The sequence below is a fragment of the Stegodyphus dumicola genome, chromosome 2, assembly GCF_044657685.1.
Source record: "Stegodyphus dumicola isolate Sdum_Otavi_A_Nest chromosome 2, ASM4465768v1".
NCBI lineage: Eukaryota > Metazoa > Arthropoda > Arachnida > Araneae > Eresidae > Stegodyphus > Stegodyphus dumicola.
The window spans coordinates 58,424,938-58,448,830 of record NC_140769.1 but is presented as its reverse complement, the minus strand read 5'-3'; the positions used below and the strand labels follow the sequence as shown (position 1 = coordinate 58,448,830).

Here is a 23,893-nt window from a genome sequence, read left to right as displayed (position 1 = left end):
GTATGCGCAGAATGCTGCAGCGCGCAATGAATTGGAAGTTGAGCTGTCAGCACTATCCTTATCTTCAGGGCAGATGTTTTAATTTTATTTGGCTTATAATTCCTTACTAAATGTAGTATTTCATCTCGATGTACTCCGTCTTTGATATGATTTAAATCAAATTCCACGTCATTATAATTCGTTTCCGATAGTGAAGGAAGTGGCACAGAAAGTATTGAAAACGAAAAAATTTTGATTGACAAATTAGTCAGTATTCTCGACACAGCAATTATATTACTTGAACAGCGAAACTTTGTAACTGAACAAGAAATTATGTCTGTTTATAGAATTAAAGAGAATGTATTATCACATAAAACGAAGCAACTTAAACAACTTACATTGAAAGAAATGGTTAATAAATTGGAATTCACACTATTATCTATCTATTATCTATCACACTATATTTCGACACTATTATCTATCACACTATAAGTGTGATCTTAATTGAAAGAAATGGTTGATAAATATTAAGCTCTTTTTTTTTTTTTTTTGCAAATTTTGATACCCTTTAGATCATAATTGTTCTTTATTTCATAAATTACGGTTTCATATTTTTAATTTTATAATTTCTGCATGCCATCTTACCAGATTTAAACTGATGATCGATAATCCGGAATTGCCGAAGCTCCGACGAGTCCTCCGGATTAACGACATTTGACTGTATCATAATACACTCTTTTGCAAAAAAATCGAAGCACCAAGAAGGACTTTTGCGATTGTGATGGAAATTTGATTTGCAAAAACATCTTGATCGAACGGGCAAATGATCAAAGTTTCAAAGCAGATGAACAGGAATTGCAATCATAGCACGCATTTCTAGTGCACAGTTCGCAAAGTATAAAACCAGTAACAGAGGTGTAAAATTTATCTTCTTTTTATGCTGCCATTGTAATTGTGTAAAGATGCCCTTATGATGATGTCAAAGAACTTGCAGACAACAAAACGTCTTCGAACGTTGTCACATTGTAGGGTTGCACGAAGCTGGTTGGTCATACCGAGCAATAGGCTGCCACCTGCATCGTGTAGACACTGCTGTGCAAAGATGTTGGCACCAATGGCTGCTACAAGGAAATTGCCGATGAAAGGAAGGCTCTGGAAGGCCAAGGAGCACAAGTGTGAGGCAAGATATGATGATTGTTTGCCAGGCCCGACAGTAGGTCTTATGACAGCAGGTCATCTTTAGTCATCCATACATCTTTAACAGCTCAATATGCTGATACCATCCTGTGGCCGGTTGCATTACCCTTCATGGCATGCCATCTTATGGCTCGCATATCTCTGGACTGTCTCAGTGCAGTTAAAACACCAAACCTTTCACCAATCGAACATGTCTGGGGCATGGTGGGCCGCCAGATTCAGGCACCACAAAATATCGCAGATATGGAGCAACAACTGATAAATGGCTGCCAGAATGTGTCGCAGGATTACATTAAGAACCTTTTACCATTCCTTGCTTCGACGAATTCAAACATGCATTGCCTCCAGGCGCGGTTCAACCAACTGCTAATTTGAACACTCAGTGGGTGTTTGTGAGCTGTGAACAGGTAGTATGACCTTGATTTTTTACTTATTTTATTATCTGTGTACGAGCTATACATGTATGCAATTTCATCAAAAACAACCACTTCCTTTGTGGTGCTTCGATTTTTTTGCAAAAGAGTGTATACCGGGTGGTTATAATGAAAGTTCCACTTTGAAATGGTCATAAAAGAAAAGTTACTGGATCAAATGTTATCAAACTTGATAATAGTGTGAAGGAGGTCATGGGAAGTTATTTTCCGGGGGGGGGGAGGAATTCAAAAATGCACTACCAGGGGGGGGAAGTCACTTTATGCAATATTTTAAACAAAATAAGGTGTCGGAATCTAACTGAACTTTTCGTTACACGGGTTTAACTTGTTGTATACCTTTAAGAAATATTGACCAACCATTTAAAAGGCGATAAAAGTCAAGTACGTCATCTGTGTAATGGATAAATCCGTCCATGAAAACCACAAATTAGAGATTAGAAAATGTTGAATTGCAAATTACTCACAAAATTGTGCGCATTCTGGAAATCATTTTCTTACAAATCGTTCATGTTATCTACTCAATTCCATTGCATTCTCCTAAAATTTCCATCACTGCAACTGCAGTTCGCTTAACCTTAATGCTAAGACATTCCATGATACCTGAACTGTAGCAACATGGCAATGTAAGGCAATGTAATGTTTTACTTTGCAATGTAAGACAAATTACAATAAAATGTACTTTATGACAAAAGAACATGGATTTTCAGATTAAATATAATGTGTATCACTTGGCTTGAGACAAAAACTATACTAGAAAACATTTCGGAAAATCCATTTTCAATATATTTTAAGCAATTTTACTATAGATAAAGTTTCATTTATTCCATCAAAATTATTGAATATTCATCAATTGTTTGACCATCAGTTTCTATTACCTGTTTGTTTTTGAGGCAGAATATATTTACCAAAACAAAGAATATATATTACATACATATAGATAAAAGATGTTAATATAGGCTACATTGTGTAATCTACTACAGTTATTTTGTCATAGTACGCATTTAGAATAAAAGTCCGGCATATTGTCATGTCTTAAAAATATGAACTAAAACCATACGCAAGAATTTTTCATTGAAAAGTTTCCGTGCAGACTTTGATAATCATAATGTATTGAACAGTGAAACCCCATGTGCATAAAAAATTTTGAGGTAAGATATTTGATACGAGGACAATCCCAAAAAAAAAGGTCTCCTATATTTTTAGATATACAAAGAACCGTTTATTTTCTATAATTGTAACATCAGTTTAAAGATTGAAGAATGCTTTATTTTTCAACATAATCGCCATTTCGGTCGATGCATTTTTGTAGACTCTGTGGCAGTTTTGCAATGCCCATGTCATACCAGCTTGCCGCCATGCCCTTCAGGAAGTGTCAATCGAGTCCAAGAAGTTGTCCTTTTCGTCTCCATAGCGGCGAAGAAATTCGCGGGAAGAATCAACCCATTGCCGTTTGTGGTCTTTTGTCAGCATACGCGGCACCCATCTTGCACACACCTTCCAATATTGCAACTTTTCCATTAAAATCCTGTGGATGGTGCTTCTGGAAACCTCAGGAACCAAAATGCAGAGAGCATCCAGAGTGATCCTCCGATCTTTACACATGAGTTCATCAACTTTCGCGATTGTCTCGTCGGCAATTGACGGCCTCCCGCTCCTTTCTTCGTCATGAATTTCAGTACGACCGGCTGTAAACTCTCTACACCACTTGCGAACGTTTTTGACATCCATGCACGACTGTCCATACACTTCCGTCAATAGGCAGTGAACTTCAACGGGTTTAACGCCTTTTGCGTTCAAAAATCGAATAACTGCGCGCACTTCGCACTTGGCGGCAACGTTTATCGGGAGCTCCATTTCCAATGGCTGCCAAGCCAAGACTGAGCATCCGAGCGAAGCGCCTGTGCGCTTATGTGGTAACGGAGAAGGCACTTCTCACAACAGTGTTGCCAACAACTGTATTAAAACTTTCTGTACGTCCCCAAAAAATAGGAGACCTTTTTTTTGGGGATTGCCCTCGTATTTATTCTGTTGCAGAAGTAGACTGTCCCCCTTAATATACATAATGATAAGCAAAGATGATATGTGATAAATTTTCAGTTCTATAATTTTTATCTGTAATATGCAATGCAATATTGTGCTAATAAGTGATCTTCATTTTCAAATCCTTATATTATGTGTTGGTGATAATGGGTAGTACATATTCATCTGTTTTCTTATCTGTCATGGCAACTATCCTGTTAATCAAAGCTCAAATGTGCCCCTGTATCTCATAATTTTAAAGAAGTATTTTGAAGAAAAGCTAGTTTATTTACATAATAATTATTCTTTGCTTACATACTTATAGTCAGACATAATATTCAACAACTAGTGTACTTCAAAATGCCAGAGTGGCATTTGGATGGCTTCAATAACATGTATTGAAAAAATAAAGGATTATAAAAATATTGCCTCATTTTAATGGCTTAAATAATAATTGTGTAATAAAAAGATATTTTTCAAAATGAAGGGATGTTTCTGATTGACGTTATGAGAAAACCTGAAAAGAACGCAATAATTATACTGAACCTGAAAATATTTCCGAATTTCACACATCTGCAAGAATCCATAGGTCAGCAATGCATGATTAACTGAACTTGTTGGCAGTTAATGATTCAAATCTGAATGTATGATTTTTGTAAATAATCTTCAATATCAAATCTGAATATATGAGGCTTCACCAAATTCATATCAGTATGCGAGTCGTCATATGTGTGAATCAGTGCCTATTATAAATTGATTACAAATCATACTCTCAATTGCTCAGTATTTTTATGCACTAATTTTTGTATTTTCGTTATTCATATAGTATTTAATTAATAACATTATGACAAAATTAAATAATGCATGTAATAATTATAATCAAAACTTTGACAACCAACTAAATATCACCTTTTTCATAATAACCAAAACTGCCTATTACATATTTATTAGCAATGCTTAAGTGCTTCACAATATTATTATCAGTAACTTAGACATCATTACTTACATCTGACACTCTACTCCTAGAACAAAGGCCAAAATTTGTCAAATGCTATTCACTGTGCCAATGGCTGAAATAAAACCATTTTATAGAAATCTTTAAAAAGCTGATTCAAGCATTGAAAAAACTTAGATTGTAACTTGGTCAGGCACACAAAATATTTTATTATTTTCTATATCAATAAAATATGCTGTTCAGTGTTGAATGAATTAGTTAACAATGGGGAAGAGCTTGTGGGTGTGAAACCACATAATAATGAGAGCATTTATAAGAAATAAAATAAGGGGTTTTATTTTTATTATATTTAAATTTTATTGTTTAACTTGGTGTTAAGGATGATTATCTACTAACTGTAATGCATATATGCATCTTTAATACATTCTTTCAACAATTTATTGTTTGCTACTATAGTCTGTGTAGTTAGCTTGACAGATACAAGGAGTGATGCTTGACAGTCATAATTTTTATTTTGTTAAATGTTCTTTTTTCCTAGCTTACTTTAAGATAAAAATGTGGATTTAAAACTTTAAGATAAAAATAATTATTAACTAATTATAAAAACTTTAAGATAAAAATTACGTCCAGGAAAATTAATAAAGTGAAATAATTAAAGTACACTTATCTTGCATCAGTTTTATCTGTAATATATTTAAGCTGTAAATACTTATAGTTTTCTTCTTAAAGCATTTTGAAAATTATGTGTTCCTTTTGAAAAAAATAGATTAATAAGTAAACAAATCCTTTTTAAAATCTTTTTTCTTAATTTTACATTATGTACAAATTTAGCTAGATGTTAAAAAATTAATTATACTGTAGTGAAGTTGCATATGTGTGTTTTATATGCATGTATGTTTGTATAAGAAGGATGATACTGGGAAATATATAAACTTACATGCACGTATGCTGTATCAAATTTACCGAAATGTAAAAATATGTAACTGCAGTGCTTACCTGAATACTACATACCTAAACGCAATCTTGCAGTAGCATTTGGTTTAGAGCTCTTCGCTATCCACTGGGCATTTGTATTTACACTGACTTCATTTACCCATTTTTTTACACTCTTCGGTTGAATTTATACTTGATCATCGTATCATGAAAACACAGCGAAATTTCCAGTTGTTGAAGCAGTAACATTGACATTTCTTAAAGGAAAAAATCAGATTTTAACACAGTAATTATTTCACATGCACTCTACAAATATTTAAACGTTGCAGTTGTTTACACTCGGATTGGCGGTATGTCTATCATGTACCATATTTATCTTCTTTTTAGATTGCGGCAAATTTCTGCCCCATTGTGCGGTCTGCCATTACGCACACCGACAATGCATTCTAGGGGGTGTGGAAGTGAAATCCAATATCAAACCTTACCATAACAGTGGGTGCAGGTCCAGTATGATGATCCATAATGCAACAGTCGAGCACCCTTTCTCTGATGTGTCTCCTAACTCTAATCCAACAATTGGGCTACTGCAGAGAGAAGCTTAATTCATCCAAAAACACAGTGTCATTGTAATTCAGATGTCCATTTCTGCCGTCAGTGCACCATTGCAAACTTCAGATGCACACCTTTGACTTTAAGCCAGCGGTAAGTGAAGCAATGGATGCCTAACAGATAGTTCATTGTACTGTAAATGACATCGAATTGTTTATGCAGACACTGACTGTTGTTACAGATTGTATTTGTTGTGATATAGATGTGGCAGTGGGCTCTATGAGTGCCATGTACACAATGCTTTTCTTCCTGTGGAGTGGTGCAATGAGATAGTTGCAATTGTTCCCTCCTGCATCCACCAATTGTATAATCACATACTTGCTTGGCTACATCTGACATAATGATTTTCCGGAAGGATAATCTACAGCCTCTGAATGCAATGATTCTACCTCCGTCTAACGCGGAAGTGTGCTTGAATGATGTTCATGTTTATCAAAATGGTAATCTGTCCTCCCTTTATATACGAATTGCAAGAAGCACTGCAGTTGCCCATGATTGTGTGCATGCATCGAAATTGTAATAGCTTGCATATTCCTTTGCAGTATACACATGATGCAAGTTTCATGCTGTTTAGATGCTTCCTTCATGATGTTGTATGTTGGATGGCTAGCTGTTTAATTAAGCATCTGCCTTTTCTGTAATTTTATCTCAGTTCAAAGAATTAAGAGTAATGAATATTGGCCTTCTCTTTAACAGTTTTCAGTATTACCAAATTTGTATGCCAAATTGATTTGTAATATCTATATTAATATTACAATTTTATGTGTTTTATGAATTTGTGTACAGACTTATTTGCAATATTTAACATGCATCTCAAACTGGAATAAAAAGCACATGTCAAATTTTTTATAAAACTTGAGAAATTAGAATAGAAGTGTTTGAAACACTTCAGTGAGCATATGGTAATGAGGCAATTAATCACTGACTTGTTCAGAGTGGCATAATCAAAGAGTTCTGAGTAGTGATATATGTATATGATATATATATGAGGTAAAGAACATCAGGAAAGGGTGAATGGCCAGAGTAACTAACTCACCACAGGCACTGCATTTGAAAAATTTAAAAATTTGACACGTGTAACAGGATCATCAGGTTACCATTAAGGTGATGATATACACAGTGTCATTTAGACGAAAGCTAGGCATTTTTTACCCCAAGGTTGAGAAAACAAAGAAAATTAGGAGTATGATTTTGTGTTCCGAATGTTTTTTGTGCTATTATTTTTTCCCCCAATGTTTTATGAAAATGAATTCCATTTTGTTTTTCCCCGATGAAAACTCTTTCTACAAGAACAGAACATTAATGTAGAATTTTATTATAACTCTCTGAGACACCTGAAAAGATCATTCAGGCCACACCTATAGATGGTAAATTGTGTTCTGCCATAATAATGCACCAACCTACCCAGTATGGAAAATGTTTAAGTTTTTAGGCTGCACCTATGTTAACATTACTTCCACTGCGTAGATTATTTAGAAGAGATTTTAATGGAATTATTTAGATTACGGCTAAGCACTAAAGAGCTATGTGTCTAAGGGAAGAAATGCCATCACATTCACTAGGATTTGAATAGGGATTGAATCAGTGTCTAGCGGTTTTACTGCTTGGCAGCTGTTGGGTCTGGAAGAGATTTAACATGAATCACAGATGCTTTATTGCTTTATTCAACAGAAAAGACTTTCATGAAGCATTTAGTAGGTAGTGGCAAAAATACTGGAAATGATGTATTGTGACATAAAGGGACTGACTACTTTGAAGAGGATAATGGCATATATAAGCAAGCAGTTTTTTAGTCTAGCTGAAAAGCATTTTGATCACACCTGTGCTATTAAGAAATTTTATCTGATTTAAATCCTTTAAACATGTTTAGACTTCTTCTTCATGTAATTTCATTGCAAATTTTTATATATTGTACATTTTTGTTTTTAGAAGTTTCTTTCCTTTTAAAACAGTATTGTTTCAAATGATTTGTTAGTAAATTTCTGATAGTTGTGTAGCCCACTTAGCTGTTTCAGTCATGAAAAGGCCTTATAATGATGTATGTTTGAGGGAATCATTAGTATATATGCGTTAGTTTGAGTGTGTTGAACTTGATCAGATACTTATGTCTATTATTGCTCCTGTATAAAGTCTTTAACTGAATATCCAAATATTGCCTTTTCTACATTACCTCAGTTCCAAGTATTGCCTTTTCTACGTTACTTCATTTCAGAGTTTTGGTTTCTTCCAGTGACTATTTGGAAGACGAGATGAAAATTAGTTTTAAAAATTCTGGAGTAAAATCTCAGCCAGTATTCTGATTAAAAAGATTTGAGTAAAAACTTAATGAGCTTCTTCTTCATAAACAAAAATCTTAATGTCTGCATAATTTAATCTTTTCATTATGGAAACTTGTTTTACTTAATTTTCTGTTGCTTAGTAAAGGTGTTTGATACAGAGCTGTTCATTACTTCCACATCAGAAAAAAAGTTTTCACTCAAATTAAAAATAATATAAATTTGAATTTAGGACCTGAAATTTTTATTTTATGTAAATATGATTTACTTTAATAATTCTATTTGCATCATTATATAATTTTTATGTAAAATTCTTATTTTTATTTCTTTTTCGTATTTTAACTCTATTAATTTTTTTAAAGGGTTGTTTGTGCTGTACGTAGGTAAATATGGCTGATGCACTTACTGAAGCAGAAGAGGAGGTAATTAATAAAATTGAATGTTCTTTTTTCATTGTCTTTACTTCACAGGAGAAAAATTAATTGTGTTTATAATTTTTAGATGCATTTTTATTTTTCTGTGAATGAAATAAAAGAAAATGTAACCATTTTGGTATTTATATAGGCTGTGCAAGAATTCATTGCCATTGTTAAGGAACTGCAGCTGCATAACAATGGCGATAGAAAATCATTTAACAAATCTTCTGCTGTGAAGTTTATGATGGCAAGGAAGTTTGATATATGTCGAGCTGTAGCTTTATTTGAGTCACATGAGGTGAGAAATGTGTCATTCTAGTTATTCAGATCAAGCAGAAAATATTTATGCTTTAAAATATGTTCTTAAAATGTTTATGTATACCTATATGATAAGAGCTAATATTAATCTTTGAGTGATTTTATTTTTAAGGGTTAACCAGAGTTGACTAGATGAGACTGCTTAACACTGATAATTTGACTTAAAATTCTTATCTCAGTGCTAGAGCTGGCAGTGTGGGTGCTTTCCTGTTTTTTCCTATTTGTAACTTGAATTTAAGGCAATTTTCTTTAGAAGGTCTTTCTTAAATCATTCATTCTGCGGTAGATAGCTCTCATGTTCTTTCCCAAAGTATATTGTAGCTTACACATCTCATAGATCTGTAAAATGTATTCTTGATTTTTGTGGTAATTAAAGTTTTAAACTTTCACCGAAAAACTGGACTTTTTTAAAGATAAGTTTCTGTAATAACAAGTATTTGCTTTTAAAACTATACTATGAGAATTAATATTACTGTATTTCAGTTACTTTGAATTTTAATTGATTTCAAATAAAGCAATTTAATACTTCAATTGATTAAAAATTTCAGTATTTTTGATAACTAGATGTTAAATTAATAAAACAGCATTCTGTGTCTTCAATGATATGTAAAAATCTGTAATTTATGAAAATTATATAGCTGAATATATCACTTTAAAACTGATTATCTGTGTGTTACATATGCAATATAAGTTCATTTGTTACATATAATGTTTTCACTCATGTAATATTTAGTTATAGAAGTTATTATTTGATGTAGGTAACACGACGAAGAGAAGGACTTGTACGGTTTGATCCAACATCTGAAGTTCTTAGAAATGAACTTGAAACTGGGAAGTTTACTATTCTGGTGAATGTTTTATCAATGTTTTTCAAGCAAAATTTATTATCAATTTTTCAATAATATTTTTAAAGGTTTTTATGCTTTTTTAAACATTGGAGTTAATATGATGCTTTTGAAATCGATTCCATAGCCAGTTAGAGATGGTGGTGGGGCTGCAATTGCTATTTTTACTGCCAATAAACATGTGCCAACAGAAACTTCTCATCAGATTACACTTCAGGGTGTTGTGTATCAACTGGATGTCGCTTTAGAAAGGTTAGCTCCCCTTTTCCTTTGCTGCTGAATTTTTAAACATGTAAAAGCTTATTTTTTAAATCTATTTCAATGTGTTTAACTTATTAATAGTTATATTTTTTTTTAGCTTAGAAACTCAAAGACGTGGTATTGTATTTGTGTACAACATGACAGGATCAAAGTATGCCAATTTTGATTATGAACTCAGTCAGAAAATTTTAAATTTATTAAAAGTAAGTATTTATAAAATCAAACTTTATTTATTATTGTGTATAAGGCAGTTTTTATAAGCATATTATGTAAAGTTTTAATTCTCTAAAGTCGCAATTTGAATTTTTATTTATTATATGTGTTTGTGAAATGAAAACATGCAATAACGAAAATTCTGCATCTATTTAATGTTTCATATGGTATATAGAAGAAATTTCTATAAATATAAATTCTCTACTCAATTTTTTAAAATAAAATCTCTTCAGAAATTGCATATCTTTTTTTAATTTCATATTTGAATTCTACATGCTAGTTTACAAACTTCATGTAAAAGTTTATGGAGAACCAACTCCATGTAGTTCTCCATAAACTTTTACAAGCGTGATTTAAAGTCTAAATACTGCACAAAATACATTATTGAAACACTATGATAGACTTTCAGTAGAGGTAACAAGCATATGCACATTAAATGAGCAAATTTTGCTACATTTATGTCGATTGTGGAAATTGTGGGATAAGCAGTCAGAGGGTTAATTAAATGTGCTTTTGAATTTTAAAAATAGTATGCAAAAAAATTTTAATTACGATAAACCATCCTTGAATTAATATGACTGTTTTATGATTTTTATATTTGGAATGCTTTTCTAATTATTGTTTATCAGTAAGAAATAAATCCATGGAAGTGGGACAGATTTTAAAAAAATGAAAAATTGCCTTTTTTATACTTTTTATCAAATTTTTATAACACCCTTTTTGCATTATCTACGTAAAAATATTTTTCATAAATAAAATAACATTAAAAGAATTAATGATACAGAGAAAAAGATGCTGTCTACTGCTGGATTCAAACTATAGAATTCTTACCTGTAGATATATGTGTTCCCAGCTAGACCTATAGGGCTTGCATAGAGGAACTTAAATGCAAAAAATGTCAGCCTAAATTTTTGCCCTTTATTTCTGAGAAGTAGCATTAGATACTCACTTTTTAGTCATTTATAATTATTAAGATTTTCAGTGAAATCTAGCTGAAGGAAATGTTTTTCCTTTATAAGGGAATTGTATAGCCAGTATAAATCTGAGTATAATCCATCTCTTAGAATAATATTAAAAAAATATATATGAGAGCTTTCAGAATTCCTATTACACTCGAAGGGATATTTTTTTTCATTTACACATATATGCATGTCTCAAGAGCATTTGAACTAAAAATATTTAAAAGCAGCTTATCTTGAGAATTTCCGATAGACCATCTCACACTCTGGAAATAAAAGTATTTTATTCCATACAGTGTGTTGCCACTATTTGCTTTGAAATTGTTGAATTTCTTAACAAAAAATTTATTAAAGTTTAAAAAATATGAAATAGATAATAAAACACATTAAAAATTCAAGATATGGGCTTCCAGGTGCCCCATATCCAGGTGGAGGACTATGTTATTCAAAATTTGATGGCTCTAAGTATCGTTTTTTCACAATGTGAGAAACATGCATACATATATTTATGCAAATTACTTATGCAAATACTTCATTACTTAATTTCTGTGAATATTATACAGGGCGATAATATTTGGTAGCTGTCACTTCTGTTTTTTTTTTTTTTTTTTTTGGTTAAATCCTCTTGTGCTGTGTATATTTTCATCCACAATGAAATATTGAGATATTCATAGTTAATTTTTCTTCATTGACAAAAAAAGGTAACTTATGTAAACTGCAAGATATTGAGAATTCAGCTTTTATGAGTTGCAAATTAGATTTCCAGTTTAAGATGTGATATATAAGCAGTGAAAGTATTTGTCTTTATAAATAAATATTTACATATAACAGAAAGTTTTGGAAAATAAATTAGCTAGGATGGCTGTAAGAAATCATTAGACTGCTTAATTGTTCAATAATTATATTTTAAGTGATTCAGAAATTTCTTTATCTGTTGTATATTTCTGTTAAAACATTCAAACAACTGAAATGATGTAAAAAATTTTTTATCATTTACTTATGCTTAACATGTGACATGTAAATGCATGTTTCATATTAAAAGGTCAAATATTAGTGAAAAGCATGTTATTTCAAAAGTTATAGAATAAACAGTAAAGTATAGGTTTTGGTTTACTATTAGTGGTTTATCTTTTTTAATTGTAGATATTTTCATATCTACTTTAATATAATCTTCAAGTAGGTTGTAGTAATTAAATATATTTAAATATAATTATTTTTTAAATATAATAAAAGGTTGTGTGTACATTTGGGATAATTGATAATAACAATTGATGAAGAATCAAAACACAATTTATTAGCCAATATTATGCAGGAGAGTTCCAAAGCTAGGTTTATAGTCATCGAAAAACTGCAATAAACACGCTGAAACAATCAGCAACACAACCTACAGGTTAAAACGGTGAAGACAGCATCACAGCCGAGCACTAAAGTACAGCTCCCGACTTGGTAGATCATTTTCAAGCTAATCTTTGAACTCAAGTCACTAGGACAAGAATTAGAATAATAATTGAATTAAAGATACTCTCTTCGTGTATAGGCAAGGTATATGTAACTTTAACCTACCTTCAAGAACATTTCCGAGTAAAACCACGAAGAATGCACTCTAGACTATGGCATATTGCCAATTTTGTCGCCAAATGGACAATTTCATGCCAAATCTGGCAGCCATGCCTTTCCCTGTTACTTTCAGACAATCCTAACCCCACTTTGCAGGGAAGCTATCTCATCGCAGCTGGACATTTTGTAACACTACACCCTCCCAAGGACTGGACAATTCCGGGCAGTACAATCCTTGGTCATAAGCCAAATTCAGTACAAACAAATAAGGCAAATAATGATAAAATAAACAAATATTTACACTGTTTACAAGTTATACACACAAATTAACCACATAAAAATTTTAAATTATATAAATTAAAGTTCAGAATGAATTTCAGTTTCAGGCTTTTCATCAAGTTGTACCTTGGCTGGTTACTTTTCACTGCAATTCTCTGATGTATATCTGTTTTGTGTATCACAGTCTGAAGATTCAGTCCTTTTGGAATTTTCATCCAAAGGAAGATCTGAAACACCACTCTGTAGTTTATTCGCGTCATGTGTACAGTTCATCTTGGTATTTTTAGGAGTTTCTATATGCTTATCTGCCTTTATTTGCTGGGAACAAGTTCAAAATTTTGCATTAGAGTTATGAACGAATTCGATTCTTTACAAACAGTAGTATCCTGGTGTAGAGTCAAGCTTGTGTCTGCACAACTTGTATCATGACACACAGTTTGTGAAGTTGGTGTATTTTCTTGCCATACTGGAATATTCTGCTTAAGCTGTAATCAGCTTCTATCTCTGTATCACATGAATTTTCAGATGATTCAATACTTGCTAAGTGCAGCTTCATAACTTCACTGCCAGTTTCTGCCAACTTAAGAGTCACATTTTCACTCTCTTTGCTCTCTACTTTAGGCACTATAGAATCAGAAACTTTTTTTCCATGAAATATTTCTTCACCTTTTTGAGATGCTTTACTAGCCACTTCTTTTATATCTTCATCTTTACAAACAGTATTATCACTTTCTTCCATTTCTACTTCAAGCACTTGAGGATCAAAAACTTCTTTCCCTGTCTTTTATTACAACATCTTTTCGTTCTCTTTCTCCAGTCTCATTAGATGTTTTATCCTTCATTTCTTGATCTTTCTTGGACACTTCACCAGCTACTTCCTTCATTTCTTGATCTTTCTCGGACACTTCACCAGCTACTTCCTTCATTTATTCATCCTTTGATTCTTCAGATGCCACTACTTTCATTTTCACATCCTCTATTTTAGCTCCAGTTTTCTCTCTAAACTCCAACATGTCGCTTCTAATCTTGTTTTGCTCCACTTTCATCTGTTGGTATTGTTCTTGCAGCCTTTCTTGTCCGACTTTTATTTCATCTTGATCCGATTTTATTTTGCTCTTGATCTCAGTCTTCATCTCCTTGTGTCTAGCTTTCATCTCTTCTAGTCTGACTTTTACAGCTGCTAGCAAATCTGTCAAGTCTTCATTTTCTGCACCATGGCTTTCTCCTGCAGGCAGGTTACTGGCATTCACTCGCACTGACATCACGTGTTGCATTCTACTTGTTTGTGCATTTGAAGTAATTGATGATAACACTTAATAAAGAATCCAAACACAGTTTATTCTCCAAAGACACATTTACAGTTGTCGAAATAAACATGCTGAAACAGTCAGCAGCGCAGCCTTCAGGCTACAATGGAGGAGAGAGCTTCACGGCAAAGCACGGCTCCTGACTTGGTTGATCGCTCTCTAGCTAATCTCTGAACTCAAGTCACTACTACAAGAATTAGAACACTAACTGAATTTAAAATACTCCTCTCTCTGTGTACAGGCAGGGAATATATATAGCTTTAACATATCTTTAAGAACATTCCCGAGGAAAACCGCCAAGAATGCATTCTAGAATATTTTTGCTCTGTCTATGGCATGTCACCAAATGGACGATTTTGGGCCAAATCTGGCAACCATGCCTTTCCCTGCCACGTTCTGGCAACCCTAACTACTTTTTACGGGGAAGCTATCTCACAGCAGCCCTACATTTTGTAACAATATTCCCTCTGTTACATATTTCCAGATATTGCATTATATATTATTAGAGTGGTATATGTATCTCTTGGAGTTAGGGGAGGGAAGGGGAATGATCTTATGGGGCAAAAAGGGTTGAGAACCCTTATGTTAAAGTATAATAATTTTACTAAATGATAATTATACTCATACTATGTTAGAGTTTAATATTAATTCAATTAAATATATGCATTAAGAAGTAAAAATGTTTAAATCCAGTACATATTTAATGTGGATTAAGCAATTATAAAATATAAAAATTGTTTGCATAAGCGAGAAATACTGTGGATAAATAAATTAAAGCAGTGTTGAGATGAACAGTGAACAAATGCATAAATAGTGCAAATAATAAAAGCGAAAGCAGGGCAAACCAAAAAAGTAGTGTAAAGGAAAAAACTGAAATGTAAAGAATTTACTTCTTTTGGCACATTCTCATCAGGGGGTTGGTGAAACGAGAGAAGTAACTACAGTCAAAAGTCGTTAATCCTGACTCGTCGGGACTTCGGCGAATCGGGATTATCGATTTTTCCGGATTATAGATCATCAGTTTAAATCTCGTAAGATGGCATGCAGAAATTCTAAAATTAAAAATATGAAACCTTAATTTATGAAATAAAGAACAGTTATAATCTAAAGGGTATCAAAATTTACAAAAAAAGCTTAATATTTATTTGTTTACTTTATTAAACATTTCTTTCAATGTAAGTTATTTTAAGTTGCTTCGTTTTATGTGATAATACTTTCTCTTTAATTCTATAAACAGACACAATTTCTTGTTCAGTTACAAAGTTCCGTTAATTGTTGTGCCGAGAATACCGACTAACTTGTCAATCGAAATTTTTTCGCTTTCACTAACCTCTCTGTTACATTCTTCATGTCTTTATCCATTTTTTGCAGCAATTCCACTTTTTGTTTGATGGACATCGAAACATACTTTCGTTTTGTACGATCCTTTGGAAGCTCCAGAATCGGAAAATTCTATTTGACATAATCGAAAGTTCAAGTTTACTTTTATAAAATTGCTCTTACAGTCTGCAAAAAATAATAAGCCAGATCCAATTCAAAGATTAAGGAACAACGCAATCATCAACATTAACTGAAATAGATAGTTAGATAATTTTAGATTATACCGTCCGTTATACATAAAACGTGCACGCGAAAACGTATTCTGCACTTGTGCACACGCATATGCGCAGTGGTAAAAGGTCTTGCGCGCACGCGTAAACGCCTATGCGCATGTGTCGACGTGGCGCATGAGCAGAAAGTTTTTAGCTTTGAGGTCCGGATTATAGATCATTCCGGATTATGGGTGTCCGAATTAACGACTTTTGACTGTATATCAACTTGTTTCGGAACTAACAACAGAATTTAGAAATTAAATTAAAAATTTTGATAATCCTCAGATCACTTAATGCTTTTATCAAGCCCACTCCTGCGGATTGGAATAAGAGGAGCATAATTGCCCAATTTTCCACGAGTCCAAAAAACTGTAGAAAACAGTATGAAAACCATCTATTTGATTAAAATACAAAACAAGTCAAGTAGAACAAATCTAATTCCAAATAGACAGTAAAACAATGACATGTGAGACATTAATCCACACTCAAAACACTATTTTTGTTGATCCAAGTATGGATTCTTTTGTTGAATGGAATCAGGTTGAAAAACAAATTGAAAATAAATCACCTTTTGAAACTGAAAGAGTACAATTATTCAAAGAATATTAAGAGACAGTGGAAAAAGCATGCAGGCATCATCATAATAAATCTAAGAAGCATTTCGAAATGTCTCAGAATGAAAAGCATCATTTTAGGTCACATTCAAAATCTAGATCGGATTTCTAGGAGGATTATAGGCACAAAAGTAACAAGAAAGAGAAACACAAGTTTCATTCTAGATCTAGGTCAAGTCAGTCGTCTGTAGATTAACATGTTTGGTCTGATGGCGATGAACATGCTAGGCATCATAGGAAAAAATGAAGGAGAAAAGATAAAAGAACTCTAGCGCTATCAACATCAGAAGCAAATAGCGGTGTTGATCATCGACACTGGTGGTAAAAAAAAGGGGGAGAAAGAGAAGAAAAAAGGTAACAAATATCAAAATTGAACTCCTAACCATAGCAGAAGTATTTCTAAAGAAGGAGGAGATGTCCATCAAGCATATGACCGGTGTTCAGAGGTCCTTGCATGTAAGTGGCCAAGCACTGTGGGAAGTGAGCTGCAAAGGAATAAAATCTGGTTGTTCATTTAAATTAAACTTGAGTTTCATGATAAAACTGCAAAAGATAAAATGGCATGATGGAATTCTAAAGATGTAATAGTTTTTGAGTAAATCACCAGTGATGTTATTTGAAAGTGGCTAATGGTATGTTTTTTTAAAGAAGGCATTTACTGATCGCACGTAGGTAATCAGACCTGGACGCGTATTCTATGATCACTGGATCTGTCTACAACTTGAGCGAACAATATTGACTCAAAAAAACCGGTATAGACAGCCATCACAACTTATCGGAGAAAGCCATTCTGTGGTCCTCAGTTGGTGGGCGGGTGGGTCCATTTGACTTTACTGAAAGGGGACAAAGCTTCAAGGACGAGTACAGACGAGTGACGAAATTTATAGCGCGCGCTGGCTGAACTTCTAGGAATATTCTCCAATTATTTCACTAACTCACACGCTGCATTTGTAGTTCGAAAAAAATTGCACAAAACAGTATTATGACCAAGTGTTATGTGAAGGAAAATCCCGTTTTTTAAGGTGAAAGTTAACGCAGGAATTTAGAGTTAAGAAATAAAGAGTGATATGGGATACCACGAAAGCAATGGTTAATAGATAAGAGTAAATGAATTAAGCTTACTTCAAATCCTTTTAGAAATAAACAATTTTAATCATTTAAATTTATAATATGATTAATTTGAATTACAATCTAATAGAAAACTAAGTTTTTTTTTTTTTTTTTTTTCTTTCATCCTTACATTAAAACTGTTTTTCCGCAATTTTCAGTTACTATTGGAAAAATATTTCTTTAAATAAGAAATTACAAAGAAAATATTTCTTTCTTAATATTTCTTTCCTTTTTATATTTTCTTTTTCTATGAAAATTATTTCTTTCAGGAAAAGAAATTAAATTCATTCGCTATGGCTGAATGCTGCTGCATTCAACTATCACACACCATCAAAATGCTTTATTTTAAATAATTTATTCTATAATTAACACGAAAGAAAATATTTTTTCAATATAAAATATATAACCAAAATTAAACTGATCTATCCTGTATGTGTGATTAATTCGTTTTGCAATTTTTGTCACACAATTATTAATACTTTTTTTAATATTACATTGCTGTTATTTTAATTTTATACATATATAAGAACTGCTCAGTTTAAATATTCTTCCTTCTCAAAAGATTTTATTCTGTGAAAATAATTAAAAGATAGCAATATTTTCACAATGCAAGTACTAAAGTCTCCTGCAGTTGAAGTCCTTGTCAAACCAGCTTTTCGACACATTTTAAATAGAAAACTAATAATAATCAATATCTTTTTTACAATATAAAAATGAGAATGCTATGAACAATATTTTTTTTTTTTTTTTTTTTTTTTTTTTTTTTTTTTTTTTAAGTTTGCAAAGAAACAATGATTTTTTAACACTATAATAGGTTACAAAAGTACTATTCCATGAACAAACCCTCAGTCTTATAGCATAATACAATAATATTGCAGTATAATTCTGCTAACAAGCCTACCAGCCACCGAGCGGTAGAGTCGCTGAACGCAGGCAGTTTGGTCCGAGGTTCGAATCCCGCGAATGAGCTGGTCGGGGTTTTCGTGGCTTTTCGTGGTCGGCGTTCTCGTGTGTATACGAGCCAGTTTCCCTTAGAAAGACCTCACTTAGAAACTAGTTTTAAAACATAATAAAACTACACAAACACGCACACACACACAAAAAAAAAAAAAAAAAAAAAAAAAAATCTGAAAGCCTTTAGATTTTATATTACTTCCAAAAGGCCATTTTTTTTAACGTTTTGCGTGTTACCTTTATTTATTAAATATCATGTTTCCTCACTTAAACCATAAAATTCAATTCAACAGCAATATCATGTAATTTAAAAAAAGCATATCTTTAGAATTTCCGATACATAGTCTCGCGCGCTAGAGATGAAGGTGTTTTTTTCCGTACAATGTTGCCATTGCTCGCTTTGAAATCGTTGGGTTTTTTAATCAAAAACTCATAAATGCTTTACAAAATATGAAATAGATAATAAAACAAATTCCCAGTTTCAAATTTGGGCCTCCAGATGCCTGTATTAGGATGGAGGATTACGTTATTCAGAATTTCATGGCTCTAGGTACCGTTGTTTTGTCACATTGCGAGAAACATTCATACATTCTGCAGATTCCTCATTATTTAATTTCTTTAAATATAATAGAGTGCGATAATACTTGGTGGCAACAATTTGAAAAGTGAAACACCATTTATTGTGAAAAGCCACAAAATGGCAAAAAGGAATTAATAGGCCCTCTGGGCTAAAACTTATTTTTAAAAGTACCACACTGGAAAAAAATATTATAAAGCTATTTTATAGTTTTATATATATATATATTTTTTAATTTTGTTTTACAGTAGTGTGAATTTCGCGTAATAAGGAACGGCATTCCTTTTTCTGTTCACGGTATTACTCGTAAGGTATTAAACTGTTAGATTTTAAAGTAAACGTAATTCTTGCTGCACATAAATCGAGTAGAAGCTTATCGGATGTCTATATTTGTATTAAATGAAGAAGGTTTCTGTGCTTGATAAATTTATTATCTTCTATATTTTTAAAGCGTACAATTACAATTTATATCTATAATTTCAGGAATAGTATAACCTTTCTTTCAGTTGAAATTGCGTTCTTGTTTTCTGAATGTGGCTCCAAATACTCTCTCAGTTCGTCGCAAATTAAAATAACTATAAATTTTGGCAAACTGAAATGCGCTATGAAAACATTTTTTGGCAGAGCAAAAGCATCAACATATTTTCTATAAATTCGCCACCGATTCAGAGATCTACGACCGTATTCTTCGTTTAAATATGAAAAAATCAGCAGCGAAAACACATACAAAGCCATTGTCTACTTAGTACGTCAACTGCACAACCCTGATTGACGACGCGGCAACACTTTTTCACGCGCTTTCGACAACTTCCGTACTCGGAGAATATAGGATGTCGAGCAGACCTGTTTTTTACTAGCAGCGACATCTGGCGGCCCACAACTTGCTGTCGACTCTCGTAGCATAGAATAACCGTCCTGGACAGATATAGACTTGAATAAAATAAACTTGATGCTTGAAACCAGTAGGTGCGATTTCTGTTTTTGATAATATATCACTCCACATATATGTATATGTAATATAAAAAATATGTAAATAAAACTCTTAATACTCCATTTGAATTTGGATATTTCCTATCTCCATCCTTTTTCATAAAAGCTGAATGGCACAGCTAATCCAAACCGTAAAGTCAAAATTTGCAAACCAGAACTTTTCTCCTTTTGAACTAAGCCTCCATGCTGGATGATGCACTTGCTTCCTGCTCTTTTCCACTCGCTAAAACACTGCTGTTTCCAAAAATGTAAATTCTGTAACAGGCCTGCTTATTGCAGCCAATTTATTAATTTTGGCTTATCAAAATGTTTGGCCAACTAAATAAAAAGGAATTTTTAAATCTGCCACTATTGCTTCTTATTGCATCTACACAACTTCAAGTATTTGTAAATATGGATCAATATCTACTCAGTCAACGTTTGTAAATTATTACATGTATGGATCCTTAGAACGACAAAATAAGAATTGACTTCAGCACTAAAAATATGATATATATTCAAAAAGCGTAATACTAACTATATAGCAGTAAAAAGAAAAGTTAATTGAAAAAAATCTTTTTATTTAAAAAGAAAACATTTTGAACTTTCATTCAGTACTGGCAAGTTTCTTCCACAACAGGAGGGGGGGGATCATGAAAAAATAGCTGAGAAACCCAGCCAGAAGGAATAGATTTCTTACACTGTAATGGAAGAAATTAATTTTTTAATTTAATTTAATATTATATCTGTTTTTTATTATCTAGGTAGTATTGTTATATAATTATTTATTATTATTATTATTATTTTTGTATGTAACTTCATTTGTCTACTTGCAGTAATACTTTTTTTGGTAATATATATTTTGTAATTGCATGAAACTGTCATATGTATGGGTTTAGATAGATTCTGAAGTTGAATTTCAATTAATATCAATAACCACAAAAATACCAAAATGGTATAACTATTTAGAACAAACTGAAAGCCTTCCCCCCTTTTTTTGGTACAAACTTAAGTTTATATTATCATAAAAACAGCATGACAGAACAGACTATTTTTTGTTATTATGCATGAAATCAGCTGTTTTGAAATTTTATATACACAAGTGCTCAAAAAGGTAGCAAAACATTTTTTTTTAGCTAATTTAGTATTGTAATACAAGTCTGCTTCCAAAGACCCAATAAAAACTTTTTTTAGTAAAGCAAGTAGAGCGGTTTTTGTCAAGAGCTGCCAATTAAAGGAAAGAGGAAAAGGTTTTGAACAAAGAAAAAATGCAAAATAAAATATTTGTAAACTGGGGCATGTTTAAAATAATAAGATTATTATTTAAATATACAAATTTAAAGAAATTTTTTATAAGATCTTAAAATTGTAATGATCTTATAGGATTCAACTTATTTTATAAAAAATATCAATCAGTAAATGCAAAAGAATTTTAATAAACTCTTCACTGGATTTTTTTAAAGTCAAATTATTCAATTACTTTGCATTTAATTGCAAAAATAATATATCATTTAATTTCAAATAAGTTAAACTATTATTAATCTCCATAGTAGCTTTTGTTAAGTTCTTCTAGGTTTTTATGTTTTCTTACAACACCCTGGAAAAAACCCAACACTGCTTTATATTATATCTATAAATCAAATGCTTATTAAAATCAAAATTCAAGGAAAAAATTTCATATGAATATCATATCATTATAAAATAACCACTTAATAAAATCAATGCTACTGCCTTGTCAAAATCAAATCGCTTTTAAAATTGTAAAGTCAAAAACCCCAAGGTCATGTCTCAACTTTTGTGATTTTTGTTCAAAGTTGAATAACTTTCTCACTGGAGGTGCAAATGCTGGAAGTTTCTTATCTGAACTTGTTAAAACTCCCAAGTCTGTGTTGCAAGGTTCTGTGTTGCATTTCATTGAAGGTTGAATTTATTTTACTTGTGGTGCTGCAAATGCTTTCTTATCTGGACCAATCATGACTTGAGATAGGCTACAAAGGAGAATCTGTATTATTATTATTATTATTATTATTTTTTTTTTTTTTTTTGCTCACACATTTCATTCAGTTCACCCATCCACATTGTGCTTTTGTTGTTTGGTCGTGCCTCGAAATGTCCATGCGCAAAGACTTAAGATAAAAAGGTAAAGAATAATTGTTAAAGCAATATGATGCTTTACCAAAATGCAGCCAAAATGAAGCTTCTGTACAACTCAGAATTTCACAATATATGTTATATATGTTATGGAAAAGAAGGGAGACAATTTTGGATTAACTGATGGCAAATGCAAATGTCTCACGTAAGTAGAAGTGAAGTGGAAAGTCTCCCGATGTAGAAACTGCCCTCTTAAAGTAGTTCTTAAAGTAGCAGGAACAAGAGCGCCACAATGGCATGAGAAATCCTGTATCAAAAGGCAAAAGTAATTCACCAAAATGCTCGAAGAGGAGTTTGTCCAGACCGTAGGTTGGCTCACAAGATGGAAAGATAGAAACAATATTGTTTTCAGAAAATGACTTGCAGAGAAAAAAGATGCAAATGTGTTGTTAACATGTAATGTGGATGAAGCAGTTAAAAAGACTGCATTAGTAATCAGTGCTAGGAAAAAACCCTGGTTGTCTGAAGGGCATTAAGCATATGCCTGGACTTATTATTACAACAATAAAAATGCTTGAATGATAAGCAATATTTTTAGTGATTTCTTGATATGGGATAAAGAACCTCAGCAAAAAAAAGTTACACTCTTGTTAAATAACTGCGCTGCCCATCCAACTGATTTCTCATTGGAGAACGTAAGATTAGTTTTCCTTCCTCCTAATTCTAACTTCCATTTTTGATGCAGCTTGTTCTTCTAAGGAAATTGCAAAAATAATATATCATTTAGTTTCAAGTCAATTTATCTCTTAGATTCCATGCATGTTATTTTAAATACATGAGGTGAAGTATGCTAATTTCAAATTGTTTTAGAACAGGCTTCCATCCAAAGCAAATTTCTGGAACCTCTCAAGGTGTGCCAGGAGACAAAGGTGATGATAAAGAAATACATGATGAGACCTTCCTTGAATATTTGGGAAACGATGAAAATATTCAGACTTACTGTGAAAAGAGTGATATAGAGATCTTTGAAGTTATCAGAAAAAACAAGGAAATTAATGAAAATGAAATCGAGTCCGAAGATGAAAATCCGGGTCCTGTACCAACAACAGCAGAGTCTTGAGAAGCATTAAAAATTTTGAAAAGAACGCTCAAACATAAAGTTGAAGATACAGAAAGTTACAAACAATGCTGAATCTTGGAGACCACATCTGAAAAGCAACTAACAAGAAACTGGCAACAAACTCAAATGGATAAATTTTTAAATAATGTTTGATTATGCTTATATAATGTATTGATCTATGTAACATGATTTTAAGTTATGTTTGTTATGTTTGCATAATGTGTTGATCTGCATAACATGTTGAAATAATTAGTTTTTGTGAATTAAAGTGGCTTTTGCCATCGACGGACAAAAATAATGAAAGGTTTA

The 23,893-nt window shown here is 32.2% G+C and overlaps 1 protein-coding gene across 3 annotated transcripts in view; it reads left to right on the top strand.

Annotated features, from left to right (window-relative positions):
• LOC118184749 (tyrosine-protein phosphatase non-receptor type 9-like) overlaps positions 1–23,893 on the top strand; it is a 147,225-nt gene that overhangs the window by 36,684 nt on the left and 86,648 nt on the right. For all 3 annotated transcript variants that reach the window (XM_085810679.1, XM_085810677.1, XM_085810678.1), the window contains 5 exons: positions 8,765–8,824; positions 8,967–9,116; positions 9,895–9,984; positions 10,109–10,233; positions 10,340–10,445. In XM_085810679.1, the coding sequence (XP_085666805.1) occupies positions 8,792–8,824; positions 8,967–9,116; positions 9,895–9,984; positions 10,109–10,233; positions 10,340–10,445 (504 nt within the window). In that variant the 5' untranslated portion in view covers positions 8,765–8,791. The remainder of the gene's footprint in view (positions 1–8,764; positions 8,825–8,966; positions 9,117–9,894; positions 9,985–10,108; positions 10,234–10,339; positions 10,446–23,893) is intronic.